Source organism: Neophocaena asiaeorientalis, unplaced genomic scaffold (assembly GCF_003031525.2).
Source record: "Neophocaena asiaeorientalis asiaeorientalis breed wild unplaced genomic scaffold, Neophocaena_asiaeorientalis_V1.1 scaffold37, whole genome shotgun sequence".
Taxonomy (NCBI): Eukaryota; Metazoa; Chordata; class Mammalia; order Artiodactyla; family Phocoenidae; genus Neophocaena; species Neophocaena asiaeorientalis.
In genome coordinates this window covers 177,080-194,045 of record NW_020174269.1, presented here as the reverse complement: position 1 = coordinate 194,045, position 16,966 = coordinate 177,080, and the positions used below count along the sequence as shown (strand labels likewise).

Below are 16,966 nucleotides of genomic sequence, written 5' to 3'. Positions count from 1 at the left end.
GAGAAGGTACAATTGAGAGTTCCACAGGAAGCAAACAGAGAGAATGAGGGAGAGTCAGTGTTCAAAGGGAACGTGAGGACACTAATTCTCAAGACTCCAAACTCCAAAACCCAAACCAGATGTTTTAAAAGTTAACACCTAGGCACACTATAGTGAAAGAGCAAATCCTAAGTATGAGAGATCTTAAAACCGTCAAGAGAAAGGGGGTGTGACCAAGATGGGAGAGGAGGAAGACCTTCAGCTCACCTCCTCCTACGAGCTTCACCAAAATTACAACTATTTACAGAGCAGCTATTGATGAAACGACCTGAAGACCAGCAAAGAAGATCTTCTGCAACTGAAGATATAAATAAGGAGGCACAGCAAGACATGGAGCAGGGGCGGAGTCGCAGTGTAGTCAAGACCCACACCCCTGCGCAGGCAACCCACAAACGGGAGGATAATCACAATGCAGAGGTTCTCCGCAAGGAGTGACGTGTCCAAGCCCCACCTCAGGCTCCCCACCCTGGGAGTCCTGCACAGAGAGGACGAGCCCCCTGGAACATCTGGCTTTGAAGGGCTTGCTTTCAGGAGAGGCAGAGCACTGTAGGAAACGGAGACCCCTCTCTCAAAGGGCTCACACGAAATGTCACCTGCTCTGAGACCCAGGGCAAAAGCAGTAATTGAAAGGAGCCTGGGTCGACCCACTTACCTTCTTGAAGAGCCTCCCAGAGAGGGAGGAGGCAGCTGGGTCTCACTCTGGGGACATATCAGTAGATGCTGGTGGCAGCCGTTTTGGGGAGTTCATTCTGTCACGAGGACACTGGTGCTGGCAAGCACCATTCTGGAATCTTCTCTCTAGCTTATTAGTGCCAGGACCTGGCCCTGCCCACCAGTAGGCCAGCTGTCATGGGACACAGCCCAGACCACCAGAAGGCCCAGAACCATCAACAGACGAATGGATAGAGAAGATGCAGTACATATATAGAATCAAATATTTCTCAGCCATAAAAAAGAATGAAATCTAGCCATTTGTGACATGGATGGACCTAGAGGCTGGCATGCTAAGTGAAGTGAGTCAGACAGAGGAAGACAAATACAGTATGAGTTCATTTATATGCGGAATCTAAAGAACAAAACAAATGAACAAACATAATAAAATAGAAACACTCATGAATACAGAGAACAGCAAGTTGCCAGAGGGGAGGGGGGAGGGGGGAAAACAGAAAAAGGTCAGGGAGATTAAGAGGTCCAAACTTCCAGCTACAAAATATATGAGTCAGGGTATGAAATGTACAGTGTGGGGAATATAATCAATAACTATGTAATATCTTTACGTGGTGACAGATGGTAACTAGACTTACTGTGGTGATCATTTAATACTGAATCACTATGTTGCATAACAGGAACTAAAACAGTGTTGTAGGTCAATTATACTTCAAAAACAAACACACAGAAAGAGAGGTCAGGTTTGTGGTTACCAGAGGCAGGAGATGGGGGACAGGGAATTGGATCAAAGTAGTGGAAAGGTACAAACTCCCAGTTGTAAGATAAACAGGCACTAGGGCTGTTAGGCACACCATGATGAATATAATTAACACTGCTGTCATGCTAGACATGCAAGTTGAGAGTAAGTCCTAAGAGTTCTCATCACAAGGAAAAAGTTTCTTCTATTTCTTGCATTTTGTATCTATATGAGATGAATATTCACTAAACTTGATGTGCTAATCAATGCATGATGTAAGTCAAATTTTTTTTTTTTGTGGCCACACCGCATGCGGGATCTAAGTTCCCTGACCAGGGATTGAACCTGTGCCCCTACAATGGAAGTGCAGTGTCTAACCACTGGACCACCAGGGAATTCCCCTAAGTCAAATTATACTGCACACCTTAATGTATACAGTGGCGTATGTCAATTATATCTCAGTAAAACTGGAAGAAAAAGAAGGAAAAAAAAAAAAGACACAATACCTATACAAAGGAATGCCAGTAAGACTGAGAGCTATTTTCTCTACAGCAACAATGGGATGCCAAGTAGAATGCGCCAAACTGATGAGAGAAACTGTCAATGCCGACCTCTAAGTCCAGTGAAATTAGCTTTTGAGAACTAAGGTGAAATAATAAATATTTATAAATATTCAAAGAGTTACTACCAACAGACCCTCACTAAAGGAACTTCTACTTTAGTACCAGAAGAAATATTTGAGATGTAAGAAGTGGTATCTTTCTGCCTCATTGGACACTCCTGAGTATATCGTCTTCATTTTACACTCATCAAAACTGCAGACACAGAAGGAAAGTCAACCTATCTGTAGAAAAAAAGAGTACCCTAGTGCACCTAGATGTACTAGAGTAAGACAGGCTCTTCTCCTGACAATCCTGAAACTGTGTCTGTCACTGCTATGGAAGCCCCTGGGAAAAACTTAAAGTATTGAGAAAAGTACAGAAGGTGCAAAGATGGAGACAGAGAAAAAACTTTAGAGAAGCCAGGAGAATAGGAGAGCGACCTCGGGGGCAGAGCTCTGGCCAGAGCAAGACTGTATGTCCTTCTCCCATGGCGGATGAAATTTCACAAGTTAGGAATAGACTACATTTCTTAAATCTCTGTAAAAGTTATACTTTACATGGTTATAATTATTTATATTTTAACACAAATTACATTACTACGTTTGCCTATCTGTGTGGCTTTGGAGAACTCAACCAGGATCAACAGATTAAAAATTATAGTAAGATATATTTTCACTCAATAGAATTAAGAACATTATAACAATCAAAGAAACACAACTATGGAGAGACTTTTCTGTTATATAGTGAGCTCTCTGCATTGGAAGTTCCAAAGGTGTTTCATTATTAAATAAATGAGCACATAAGAGCCCTTCGAGGAATGAGAGGTCCACAAGTTGTCCTTCTCATGTATACAACAAATATGTTCTCCTTCCTGGTTTTCTTCCATACTCGAAACACCTATTCAAGAAAATTTCTCCTTGCATTTTCCGGCTCTTTCTCTTCCATCTGTGAACACATAATGTTTCTAAGTATACCCAAGTCTAAAGCAATTAACGTGTTCATAGATCTCCTGCATCAGAAAGCCCTGGTGCTTACTGAAAATGCAAACTCTATGCCCCACTGTGGACATACTGATTCAAAAACTCAGGGGTTGAAGAGAAGGGGTTTGCATTTTCAAGATGGTCACATTTTAAGTAAGCTCTCCAGGGTGATTCTTATACACCCTGAAATTTGAGAACTCCCCTCTGAGGCAACAAAGTTTACAGTTTCTATAAACCACTGTCTATTCTTTCACCTAATCGAGAGACTGCCAAAAGAAACCTTAAACTTTTTGCAGCTTCCACTGACCTGATCAGTCTCTGACAGAGCAGACAGAACTGATTTTGGCTCTGCCTAACACAGATTCCCTTATTATTAAGGGTGGTGAAAATTAAACATACTAATGTCAGAATCAGGACAAGTAGAAATAATTTTATCTGAATAGATGACCATTTCAAAACAAGGCTCTTAAAGATTAGAGTAACTGGGGGAGGAGGTAAGTAATAGGAGGAAAGAAGGGCTATACAAGAATGGGAGTTCGCAAATAGAGAAAGGCACATGAAGGAAGAGAGGTGCAGCCAGACATATTTATTCATACGTTCAAACATTCATTGATCAACTGCAATGTGCCACAAACAATTACAGACACTTGGGAGACATTAATGAACACAACAGGCAAATATCCCACCTCTCATGGAGCTTACAATCTAGCAATGGAAGATAAACAATACATATAATAAATACATTATAGAGTATCTTAGAAGGCAGTAGATTTTATGGAACAAAAAAAATGAACACGGTAAAAAGGACGTGAGTATAAGCTGAGTAGGGATAATTTTACAAAGGTGGTTAAGAAAGCAAATATTTCAGCAAAAACTTTACAGAAGTGAACGAGTCAGGTGTGCAGATATCTGGGGGAAGACCATTTAAGGCAGAAAGAATAGCCAATACACAGTCAGGAGAATGCCTGGCCTAAGGAAGACCAAGGGTGCTGGGAAAGAATACACAAAGAAGGAGTGAGGAGATAAGAGTGAGAGATATTAAAGACCGGATTATATGCTATTTTAAGGACTCTTGGTTTTACTGTGGAAAAAAATCAAAAGCTAGTGAAGCGTTCTAAGCAGGAGACTGAAATGATTAACTTTTTTTTTCAAGGTATCACGCTGGCTACTGAGCTGAAAATAGATTAAAGGTGGAGAGAGAGAGAGTAGTCAAGAAACCACCACTGTAGTAATCCAGGCAAGGGATGATGGCAGCTCAAGCCAAGTGGTGGCTATGGAGATAAGGCATCAGATCTGTATGTATCTGTAAGGGAGAGCCAACAGGATTCCCTGACAGAAATGTGATGTGTAAGGAAATGGAAATAATGAAATACCACCAAGGTTTTGGCCTAAACAACTAACAGGATAGAAATAAGATTGAAAACGGGCAGGTTTCTAAGGAGGGGGCTCAGTTCAGTACTAGACAAGCTGAATTTGCAGTTTCTAAGACATCCAAGGTAGACATATCTAGCAGGCAGCTGAATACATGAGTGTGGTGTTCAGAGCGGAGCTCTGTGCTGGAGATGTAAATTTGGGAGTCATCAGCACGTAGATAATATTTAAAGCTGTAAGACTGGATGAAATAACCATTTGAGTGGCCATGGATAGAGAAGAGAAGCAAACCCTAACTCCTGGCACACTCCAATACTGGGGCTGAAGGGGCAGGGAAAGGAGAGAAATCAGCAAAGGAGACGGAGAAGGAAAAACTTAAGTGCTCTGAAAGCCACATGAAAAAAGTTTTCTAAGAATGAGATAGTGATCAACTGTCAGTGCTGATAGATGGAGTAAGACTGCAGTTTTACCACTGGATTTAGCAACGTGGAAGTCATTGGCTACCTTGAAGAGTGTGTTTTGGTGGAGTGTTGGGAGCAAAAGACTTACTGAAATATCCTTTAGGAGAAAGGGCTGAGGGGAAAGAGAAGTAGAAAGCTCTTCAGAGGAGTTCTGCAGCAACTGGGAGCAGAGAAAGTTTTTCAATGACAGAGATGTGAGAATTAGACTCGAAAGGGAAACAAGGTTAACATAAAGTTTTGTTACAAAGTTACAGTAATCAGGACAGTGTGAGACTGGCATAGGGATAGACACAGATCAACAGAGTGGAATTTAGAGTCCCAAAATACGCCCTTACATTAACCATCAATTGATTTTCATCAAGAGTGCCAAAATAATCCAACGCGGAAGAAGAGTCTTTTCAAAAAATGGTGCTAGAACAAGTGGATATCCACATGCAAAAGAAAGAAGCTGGAAACCTATCTCATACCATTCATGAAAATTAATTCAAAATGGATCACAAACCTAAATGTAAGCACTGAAACTGTACAACTCTTAGAAGAAAACTTCGGAGTAAACCTTTATGACCTTGAGTTAGGCAATGGCTTCTTACATATGATACCAAAAACAGAAGCAACCAAAGAAAAAATAGACAAATGTGACACCAAAATTTAAAACTTCTGTGTGTCAAAGAACTCTATCAGGAAAGTGAAAAGACACCCCACAGAATCGGAGAAAATAACTCGAACAATGCAAGGGTAAGGCACTGATCCTCCACACAGCTGGAAATCCACGTATAACTTCAGAGCCAGCCCCACACATCCGAGGTTCTGCATCGGGGGCTCAATTAACCACTGATTGTGCGGTACTGTACTATGTATTTGGTGAAAGGGATTCACACGTGTGCAGACCCCCATAGTTCAAACCTGCCTTGTCCAAGGGTCAACTGTATCTGCAAATCACTTATTTCACAAGCGACCTGTAGCTAGTATCACATATTCAATATCAAAAAGAAAATCCAATTTTAAAATGAGCCAAGAATCTGGACACATCTCCAAAGGTAACATACGAATGGCCAATAAGCACATGGAAAAAAAAATGTTCAACATCATTAACCATCAGGGAAATGCAAACCAAAGCCAACAAGGATAGATCACTGCACATCCGCTAAGATGGCTGTGAGCAAAAAGTCAGACAATAACAAATTTGGCAAGGATGTGAAGATACTGGAACCCTTCTCCACTGGTGCAGCCACTTTGTTAAACAGCCTGGTAGTTCCTCAAAAAGTTAAACATATTATTACCATATGACCCTACCATTCCACTCCTATGTATATATCCAAGAGAAATGAAAACACATGTCCACACAAAAACTAGTACAAAGGTTCAGAGCAGCCAAAAGTTGGAAACCATGTAAATGCCCATCAACTAATGAATGCATAAATAAAATGTGGTACAAAAAGCCATAAAAAGGAATGAAGTACTGATATATGCCACAACATAGTTGAACCTTGAAAACATTATGCTAAGTAAAAGGACCAGTTGCACAAGACCACACACTTTACGATTCCATTTATATGAAATGTCCAGAATAGGCAAATCTGTAGAGACAGAAAGTAAATATACTTGCCTATGGCTGGAGAGGGAGGGGGGAATGTGAAGTAACTGATAAAGGATGCAGGGTTTCTTTCAGGGGTAGAAGATACAAAAATATTCTAAAATTAGAATGTGGTAATGGTTGTACAACTCTATTACTACACTAAAAACATTTAATTGTACACTTTAAATGGGTGTGTGGTATATTAATTATCTAATAAAGCTGTTAAATGAATAATAAATTTTTGTGATTTTTTTTTTCCTAACAGAAGAAAACATGTTTTTATGATGATGTGAATGATCCAGTAGAAAGTGATAAAACTAGTGATGTTGGAGAGGAGCAATTCAGCAAAGTTCTTAAGTGAAAGTACATGGAATCGACTGCACAAATAGAGGGAATGGCTTTAGACAGAAGCACAGACAGTTCATCTATAAGTAAAAGGCAGGAAAACAGAACACATGGGTATAAACGCTGGTAGGTAGGTAGACGTGACGGTGGAAGTCTGTGGATGTTCTCTACTGGTTGCTTCAATTTTCTCAGTGAAATAAGAAGTAAGGTCATCAACTGAGAATGAGGATAGGAGGACAGATTTTAAAGATGAGGAGAGAAAAAAAAAAAGGTGAGGAGAGAGAAGAAGACAGTGGACAATTAAATAACTAGGACATTCAGTACAACTTAGAGCTGGTTATGAACTAAAAATGAGGCCATTCAGTATGTTTACATGTGTTTCTCCATATTTAGCTGCAAGGTAAGGGCAGAGAGTATAGAGTTGTCTTTAACCAGGGCTTGGCTTCTAGCCAAAAGACTTATGTCAAAGTAAGGGGGAGAGGGGAAGGCAAGGGAGTTGAGAGTACATGGAGAGTGATTATGGTAACTGGATGTAGAATTTAGGCTGAGAGAAGAGAGTAAGATGTAGATAAAGGGCAGTGACATAGTAGGATCAACAAACCAGAGGTCCTGGTGGAACTGAAAGATGTGTTGAAATTGAGGAACTAGAAGAGTAACCGAAAAGATACAAGAAGCGGAAGTGAGTGACTTGAGATAACATGGAATGCAAAAATCAATGGAAGAGATGAGGTTAAGGCACTGACAGGCAGGACGTTGGAAAGATCACCACTAAGAATTCAAAATAGGACAGCGGGGACTTCCTTGGCAGTCCAGTGGTTAAAACTCCACGCTTCCAGTGCAGGGGACATGGGTTCGACCTCTGGTCAGGGAACTAGGATTCTGCATGCTGCGTGGTGTGACCAAAAAAAAAAAAAAAAAAAAATTATGACATTCAGGGGGAGTTCCCTGGTGACCTAGTGGTTAGGATTCCGGCCTTTCACTGCCATGGCCCAGCTTCAATCCCTGGTCAGGGAACTGAGATCCAGCAAGCCGTACAGTGCGGCCAAAAAAAAAGAAATACATAATGGTGGATGGGGATAATAGAGTAGGGAAAAGATGTTTTTAAAAATTAGAAAATAGGAATAGTGTTGGAAAGAGTAATAGTGAAGCAAGAACTAAAATTAAGAAATGAAAACAAAGAGAAATAAGGTGTAATAATTCAGAGATCAGTAGATGACAGCCACAACGAGACCTGGGACCCAATTATAATCTGATGACATGAGATTCAAATGATGACATGGGATTTCTTTTAGACAGGAAGGAGGAAAACCGTCTAGAAGCAGCTAGAAACAAAGACAATACCTACCCCAATTTTATGCCCAGTTGTCTGAGAACTGTGAGAGAAAAAGCAGCTAGTTTTGGAGAAGGTTACAGGGGAAGCAGTGTCCTCACAGAAAGGCCAGTTTCCACAGAGCAAAGGGTAAAACATTCAGAGAAAAAGATAAAGATATAGGGGATTTTGATGAAGTTGGACTCTGACTTCCAGAAAGCACAAGTTTCAGGAATTAAGGAAATAGAAGGGTTCAGACTAAGAAACGTGCAGTGCATCGTGAGGATTAAAATCCAGGAGATGAGGAGGAGTCTGGGGCTTCTCGTAGAGAATGACATAAACAGGAATCAAGGGCATAATGAGATTAGTTCTGATAAACTTAGGGCAGTCAAGTGTTGAGGGTAGGGAGGGATAAGTGTTCTGCAGGCTCCACTTTGATCCTTTTAAATGGGCATGAAGAGATTTGAAGTTATACAGTCCTAACCCTAATGTGCCATCTTATTCCCAGTGTGGCATACAAACCCTAAGGTGAACCTCAATGATTCTACCCTCCTGGTGTTCACGTCTTAATATAATACCCTCTCCTTGAGTGTATGCAGGACCTGTGACATGCTTCTAATCAACAGAATTCGGTAACAGTGATGGGATAGCATTCCCTTGATTACATTATGTAATATAGGGACTCCATCTTAGTAGCAAAGTGTGAGAGACTCTCTGCAGACTCTCTGAAATAATGATGTTGAAGCCTGTGTGGCAAGAAACCATGCAGGCTCTAGGGACTGTAGACAGCATCGATGACCTGAAGGTGGCCTCCAGCGGAAAGCTAGCCAAAAGCTGGGGCCCCCAGTCATCCAATCACAAGGTTATTAATTCTGGCAACAACCTGAATGAGCTTGGAAACAGATTCTTCCCCAGTCAAGCCTCTGGATGAGAATACAGCCCAGATCACAGCTTGATCACAACCTTGTGAAATCCTGAACAAATGACCCAGTTAAGCTGTGCCTGAACTCCTGACCTACAGAAATGATAAAATAATAAATGTGTGCTTTTTCAAGCTGCTAAATTTTTAGTAATTTGTTACACAGCAATAGAAAATGAATATACCTAATATGAGAGGTTCATCTTGGCCCATTAAAGGAGGGAAGCCAGGCATTATGACCACACACAGGGTCTCTTTACTCCATTCAATGACCAATAAATGCCCTAAGGGAGGTGGTCTCAATGGGGTTGTGGGCTAGAAAGTAGATGACTTTAGCTGGAGCAAATGGCACCTTAGAGGATAAGATTAAACAGATACTCTGGGGAAGAAGTCTATGGAGACTCTCTACTTTCTGCTCAATTTTTCTGTAAACCTCAAACTGCTCTAAAAAATAAAGTCTATAAAAAATTAAAAATAAAAAAAGATAGTCTTAAGTCAAATCATGGAGGCCCCACATGGCACACTACTATGTAGACAATGCATAATCAATGCACACGTTTCTAAGGAGAAAAGACCTAATCTGAACTTTGCCTTAAAAAAATAATTCTAGTCATAGTGCAAAAAACTGATTTGAAGAAGAGAAACTGGAGACAGGTAAGTAGACAGGTCATTGTATTATCTCACATGAGTACCTGAATTAGGACAGTTTAGTAGGAATAAAAAGGACAGACAGGTAATATCTCCTGGAGGTATAAATGACAGGACGTGGCTACTGATTAGATGTAGGGAAAGAAGCTGTTTGAGCCAAAGACGACTCAGGTACTTCCAGCCAATGACACTAGAAGAACAGAAGGCAATAGTTATCATTAAATAAGACAAGAAACAAAGAAGAATGGTTTCGGAAGGGACAGATAATGAGCTCCAAGAAAGACAAGAAGCAAAGGAGAAAGAAAAAAAGAAATGCGTGCCAAGGGAAAAGAAAGACAGATATTACAGTACAGAAATTGCTTTTGTGGTATTAAAAATAGGCAAGCTACTATGTACTATCCAGTCAGTGCCTGGAGTTAAAGTTTTATCCATTTTCAAAACAAAAGCTGACATCAGAAATTATTTATCTCAACATCTTCCTCTCTGCCTCCACTGTTACACATTGAAGGAAAAAAAAAAAAAAAAAGATGCCCAGAGACGTTAGATGGCTTGTCTAAAGGCACCAACGAATTAGTGGCAAGGCCTAGATTAGAATCCAGGTCTTATGACTCTAAGTCTACTCCATGTCCTGAATTAACTTAGTCAGAGGCAGTTCTTACTTACATAAAGCATTTATCTATGTCCTTTGTGGTCAGAAATGACCACTTGAGCATGCCAGTACTTGGAATTTTCTTCTCTTGGTTCTTCTGCAGATATTGCTGCTTTATATGACAGAGATCATATATGTCAACAACTAGCAGAACAGAAAAGGAACCAAGCAACCTATTCCTGAAGAAAAAAAATGACAGTAAACTAGGCCCTGAGAAACATCACTAAGGATTTTATCAAAAGCACCACACTACCCCCCCCGACACATAGGTCTCCCTATCCCTGTACTTCAACACCCGCCAGAAGACATCCTGTCTGAAGCCATGAATGCCATCACCAGTGGCTGAAACTAGTGAGAATCAAGCTGCAGTAGGCATTTTAAACTGTTGCCTAATTTAAAAGGAAAACATTCCCCCTAAATACATAACAGTTCTCAAGGATGAGCTAATTCTTCTAGTAATTTATGCATTAAGCGTTAGAGGGCAGGCCAGGGAAGCTGCCCACCAAGCTCAACATAATTCCAGTGGTAAAATGCATTTTGAATTCAAACAGAAAAAAATTATTTCATAACCAAAGACTACCCTCCGTTTTATAGCACATCTCAATTCAGACCACCACATTTCGACTGAATAGCCTTCCAGTCTACTGCCAACAGACTAAGTCTAAACTATGTGGTGTTTTATGAGGATTCCTTTCTCTGAATTTATAATACAGAATGAATTAATATGTAAATTATTAAAGTTATTTAAATATTTAATTGTTACTTTCCTTAAAGTTTCCATTCAAACAGAAAACTAAATATAAAAGGAAACCTAATAAAAAAATTAAAAAGATAGGAACTTTCTAAAATCTTAAGGTTATATGCTCATTCTGCTGAAGGGTCTTCCTACTTGACCTCAAGTAGCTCACCACACCTTTCTGCAACAATCTAGAAGCTTCATTTTCACAAATACTTTTCTAAGAAAAATATGGTAACAACAATCAACTAAAATGGTATCTGGACTGAGTTCTGACATATCACTTACATCAATTATCCAAGTACGTCTGCTCTTAGAAAATAGTCACAGCTGCAAAACCCAGTGCGGGGGGGAGTGGTGGGACAAATTTCTAAAATCATACATATATGAAACAAAAGAATTTTGAATTTTTAAATTATTGCATCTGTATTTTCCATCATGTAAAAAGTTCAGTGGAAAATGCCTAAGTGCTCTTGTAACAGTATTTTTCCTGGTTCTGACACTATCTTACTCATCAAATCTAAGGAAGTGTTTCGTTGTAAGCTGACTTTTCATTATTGCCTACCTACTCTCTTTCAGAAAAACTTTCCTTGACTATAAAGTCTCAACATTTAGAACCATAATTTACATTTCTGTTTTATCCTCCCTGGATATATCTAATTCGTAAAATTTTTTAAAATCCCAATTATGTGAGAAATTTTCCATAGACCGGCATCTGTCTTAGGCATCTGTCTCTAAAGACAGCACTAACAAAATGGAAAAGGCAAAAGCTTTACAGAAAAAAGATGAGTTACATAAACTAGTTCTGCCACTTACTAGCTGGATGACTTGTGTCTAAGATTCTTTACCAGTAAAAGGAAACAAAAAATACCCATTTTGAATGCTGTTATAAGAATTCGATAAGATAATACAGGTAAAGCACATGCCACAGAGTAGAAAACTTGTTGAAGAACCTTACTACTTCTAAAAAGAATAATCTAAAGCTGCTACTGTAAAAAGGTTAAACATTTTTTGCTAGTAAAATCTTCCAAAAAATTATATAAAAACCTCCCTTTATTCTTTACCAATAAATTTAACAGTCTTGTTCCCATCTCCACCCCCCACCCCAGAAATTATCAAACTACATATAGTGGAATAAAATATACCGGGCTTAAGTCAGAAAGAAAAAGACAAATACCGTATGCTAACACATATATATGGAATTTATATATGGAATTTAAGGGAAAAAAAATGTCATGAAGAACCTAGGGGTAAGACAGGAATAAAGACGCAGACCTACTGGAGAACGGACTTGAGGATATGGGGAGGGGGAAGGGTGAGTTTTGACAGGGTGAGAGAGAGTCATGGACATATACACACTAACAAACGTAGTAAGGTAGATAGCTAGGGGGAAGCAGCCGCAAGGCACAGGGATATTAGCTCGGGGCTTTGTGACAGCCTGGAGGGGTGGGATGGGGAGAGTGGGAAGGAGGGAGACGCAAGAGGGAAGACATATGGGAACATATGTATATGTATAGCTGATTCACTTTGTTATAAAGCAGAAACTAACACACCATTGTAAAGCAATTATACCCCAATAAAGATGTTTAAAAAAATAAATAAATTTAAAAATTAAAATTAAAAAAAAAAAAATATACCGGGCTTTTCTTTTTCTCCCTTTCAACTCCTACCAAGTTGCAATCTCATACATTTTCACAGTTCACTATAAGGTTGAGCCATACGACACTGCCATCTTTACATGTCAAAACTGGTCAACTTATTGGCCATTTCACAGGGTTCAACCTGAAACTGACATGCTCAAAGAACACTTGATGATCCCAGCCTGGGTTGCAGCTGCTACACATAAACAGAGGCTGTTAAAATAAATGACGGCTTTGAAATAAAGTGAAATTTTAAAGTTCACTCTTATTTTAGTGCTTTTACTTTGTACAAAGCTCTTCTTAAAACTAAAAAGTTAATACATCTTGAAGAAATTTCCAAGCAAAAGCCTACACGATCTTCTAGAATTATTTTCTAGACTATGAAAAACATGCATCAGGAAGAGATGATCAAGTAAGGATCCTTATAATGACATGTAAATCCAAGCACGTAACTGAAGAACTTTAATATCTTTAAGAGGATGACTAACAGTTCAAGAGCCAACAGGGTTTAAAATTAGGGGCCTCGTGAGTGTGATATCTGAGCTAGAAACTCAAATACAGGAGACAACATTATTTGCCAGAGAAATTTTGAGGGAGAATTCTCAACAGAACCTACCTTCAGTAGTCCTCAAAACTGGCTCACAATAAAATCATCAAAAGCGCTATAGCAAAAACAAAAAACAAAAGTGCCCTGTGAGAGATTAGAGCCCTAACAGATACTGTAATAAAGTTCTCCAGGTGCTTCTAATATGCATTCAGGGTAGAGAACCCTGTTCTTTAAGGGTTTTTTCCATACTCCTTCATTTTATAAACCAAGACTACATTTTGAGAAGAATATGCTCCTAGGCCAGGTTCCAAAGGTTCTAGTCTACCAGAGTAGAAAGCTAGTCCTGTTCAGAATCACCTAATTCAAATGACAACCATACAAGTATTCATGGTACAGTTCCAGACGAACATCTCTCTTTGTAAGAAAACATCACCCTGTATTACCATGAAACTAACATGTATACCAAAAAACCTCTCCTGTTTAAAGAACTGTAGTAATTTTAACATATTAGAGGGGTTATTAGCAATTTAATTTGTAGAACTATCATGGTAATTTTCAATTACTAGGAATATTCCTTCCTGTTTTAATAAACTTGCTCAATTCTAAATAAAACACTAACAGCTTATTTTATATAAGTTTAACCAATCAACTAAAAAGAAACCATAATTGAAATATAAATCCTATTTAATTTCCATTTTAATATTTAAAAGTAGTCCAATTAAGAATAGTCTTACTGTTCTAGAATCCGAAAATGGATTGTATTCATCAAGTCCTGGTGGGACATTTCTTGTCACTTGTGTAACTGATGGGTCCTGGAATAAAATTCAAAGGAGAAAAAAAAGATTATTTATCCTTTAAGATACAATTATGATATTTACAAAGCATTTGCTTTATCTGTCCTTTCGGTCACCCAGCAAAGTTAACAGAGGAAAATAAAGAAGATTATCAGATTTACTCAGTCCCACTTCCAGAAAGTTGAAATTTAAACCCACAGCCCTCACACTCTCAAAGAAAAACAAATGAAAACTGGGTTAAATGCAAATCAGCTGCTAGCTATTATTTAAAGAATGAAAATAGACCACCTCATAACAGCTGTGTGGAACCGATTGCACAGGGCATCTCAGAAAATCTTGAGTAAACCCATCCTTTCCTCTGGGCTCCACAAAGAGTTCATGTTCCCCTTTTTTAAAAAATAATATCTTCAGTTTTCCCCACTGCAGATTTAAGTACCACGATACAAATCAATGTCATGTACAGGCAACATCTAGAGCATTCAAGATTAAGCACCTCTTATTTGTTTTATGCTACTACAGTACTTCCCCATGACTGTATTTATTGTTCCACATGATCCTAGACTGTCTCCCTCTTCCAAGTATAATATATTACCACATTATCCCAGCTTTTCAAATCTTAGTACTAGGCTTTCATATAAGTAACTAAATCACAAAATCCTAGTTATTCTATTTCTCTTGACTGTGAAAGTAAGACACAAATATAATGACCATCTCAACAAAATCAACTACATAATTAATGTGAAAGCCATTTGCAAACCATAATATACAGCCTCATCAGCCTTCATATCCCTAGTCTCAAACTTTCACATTCACCAGAATCAAATAAAACACAGATTGCTGCACCCCACTCCCAGAGTTTCTGATTCAGTAGGTCCGGGGTGGGACCTGAGAATCTGTACTTCTAACAAGTTCCCAGGTGATGCTGCTGGTCTGGGGACCATTGCTCCCTTGTCTACACTGTACATTGTCCAATCCATCTTCCTCAACACAGTCATCAAAGTTACCTTTCAAAAATGTAAAGCTAATCTTGTCACTCCCCTCCTCCAATCCCTCTCCTCTGCCCATTATCCATTTCAGATTTTTAGAGACTCAACTATAAAATATACATTCCTCAAAATGAGATACAAAGTTTCCAACTAGCCCCTCCCTACCTTTCCAGCCTTATCAACTCTCTTATAACCACCCTCACACCTTGCCAGTCCTTTCCCTTAACCAAACAAAACAAGCTACTGGGCTTCCCTGGTGGCGCAGTGGTTAAGAATCCCCCTGCCAATGCAGGGGACATGGGTTCGAGCCCTGGTCCGGGAAGATCCCACATGCCATGGAGTAACTAAGCCCGTGCACCACAAATACTGAGCCTGCACTCTAGAGCCCACGAGCCACAACTACTGAGCCTGCAGGCCACAACTACTGAAGCCCACGTGCCTAGAGTCCGTGCTCCACAACAAAAGAAGCCACCACAATGAGAAGGCTGTGCACCGCAACGAAGAGTAACACCGGTTCCCACAACTAGTGAAAGCCCACGTGCAGCAACAAAGACCCAACACAGCCAAAAATTAATTAGTTAATTTTAAAAAACAACAAGCTACTATATAAGGAGCCTCGAACCAATAAGCAATTGGTAAGTATAAATTAAAAGTACAGCAGAGATGAAAAAGTCTTTAGGCCTGCTCAACAATAAAATGGGAAGGGGCCAAAAAAAATCACTCTACCTCCTCTCAGGGTTACCCTCCCCAGTTTATTCAAAAATGAGTAGGAAGATTATCAAGAGGGAATGTATGCATCAGGGGGAAAATTAAGAAAATAGAAACATGAATATTTTAATCAAATTTTTAATCAAGATGGCATTGTTGTGCTTAAATTTAGAAGTGGGCTCAGGGTCAAGAAGTGGAGACCTAGCAAATCCAGATGGTCCAGCTGCAGTCACGTCACAACGCCCAGCCCACCACAACCCACCACAAAACCAGGCAACCTGTGAATGCTCAGACACCATATTCTTCCTTGGCATTGCTTCCTCTGGCAGTAATACTCTTCCAGGCAGGTTCAGCCTAGCAATCTCCTCCTCTTCCTTAAAGGCTCAACCGGAAGACTACCTCATATGCTAACCAATAATCTTCCTGATACCTTCCTGATATCCAAGTCACTCCACCCCAATCTCAATGCTCCCACAGAACTTGGTACTCATCTCCATCAGCATTTATTTCACTGAACCATGATGATCTTCATGCAAGAAGATCATCTAATTTTTTCCCAAATTAGACTGTGATATCTCTGAATACAAGAAATATGTAAATAGGTCTTTTTTATTTAATCATACATGAGAGGTAACACTGTTTCTTGAGTGATTATTATTACGACCTCTGGGGGGGAAAATCCAGAATAATTATTTGCAACAGTAGCAGCAGTAATAACCAAGAAATACTTCCTTAAAAATTAACATAAATATGAAGTTAATTCAAAAAGTTTAAGTGAAAAGATGTTTAATTAATGTTTACTCTCACTCATAAGTAGAGAAACACTAATTAAAACTACGGCTGACCCCTCAACAACACAGGGGTTAGAGGTACCAACCCTCGGCTCAGTCAAAACTCCTTGTATAAGTTATAGTTGGCCCTCCCTATACTCCACATCCATGGTTCTGCATTCATAGATTCAATCAAGCACAGATTGTGTAGTGCTATAAAATTTACTATTAAAAAAAATCCACATATAAGTGGACCCACAAAGTTCAAACCTGTGTTGTTCAAGAGTCAATTGGATGCTGATGTAATCATTTCTCACGTATCAGATTAGCAAAAATCCAAAAGTCTGACATACTCTGTTGACAAAGCTGTAAGGAAATAAGGATTCTCACACATTCCTAATAGGAACAGAAACTGTTACAACCTCTATGGAGGGAAAGTTGGCAAGTGCTAGCAAAACTACATCTGCGGGGCTTCCCTGGT

General features: G+C 39.3%; 1 protein-coding gene across 1 annotated transcript in view; it reads right to left on the bottom strand.

Moving 5' to 3' along the window:
* Positions 1-16,966, bottom strand: part of SCAMP1 (secretory carrier membrane protein 1) — a 98,516-nt gene that overhangs the window by 59,483 nt on the left and 22,067 nt on the right. The window contains exon 2 of the mRNA XM_024755663.1: positions 13,962-14,039. Within this exon, the coding sequence (XP_024611431.1) occupies positions 13,962-14,039 (78 nt within the window). The remainder of the gene's footprint in view (positions 1-13,961; positions 14,040-16,966) is intronic.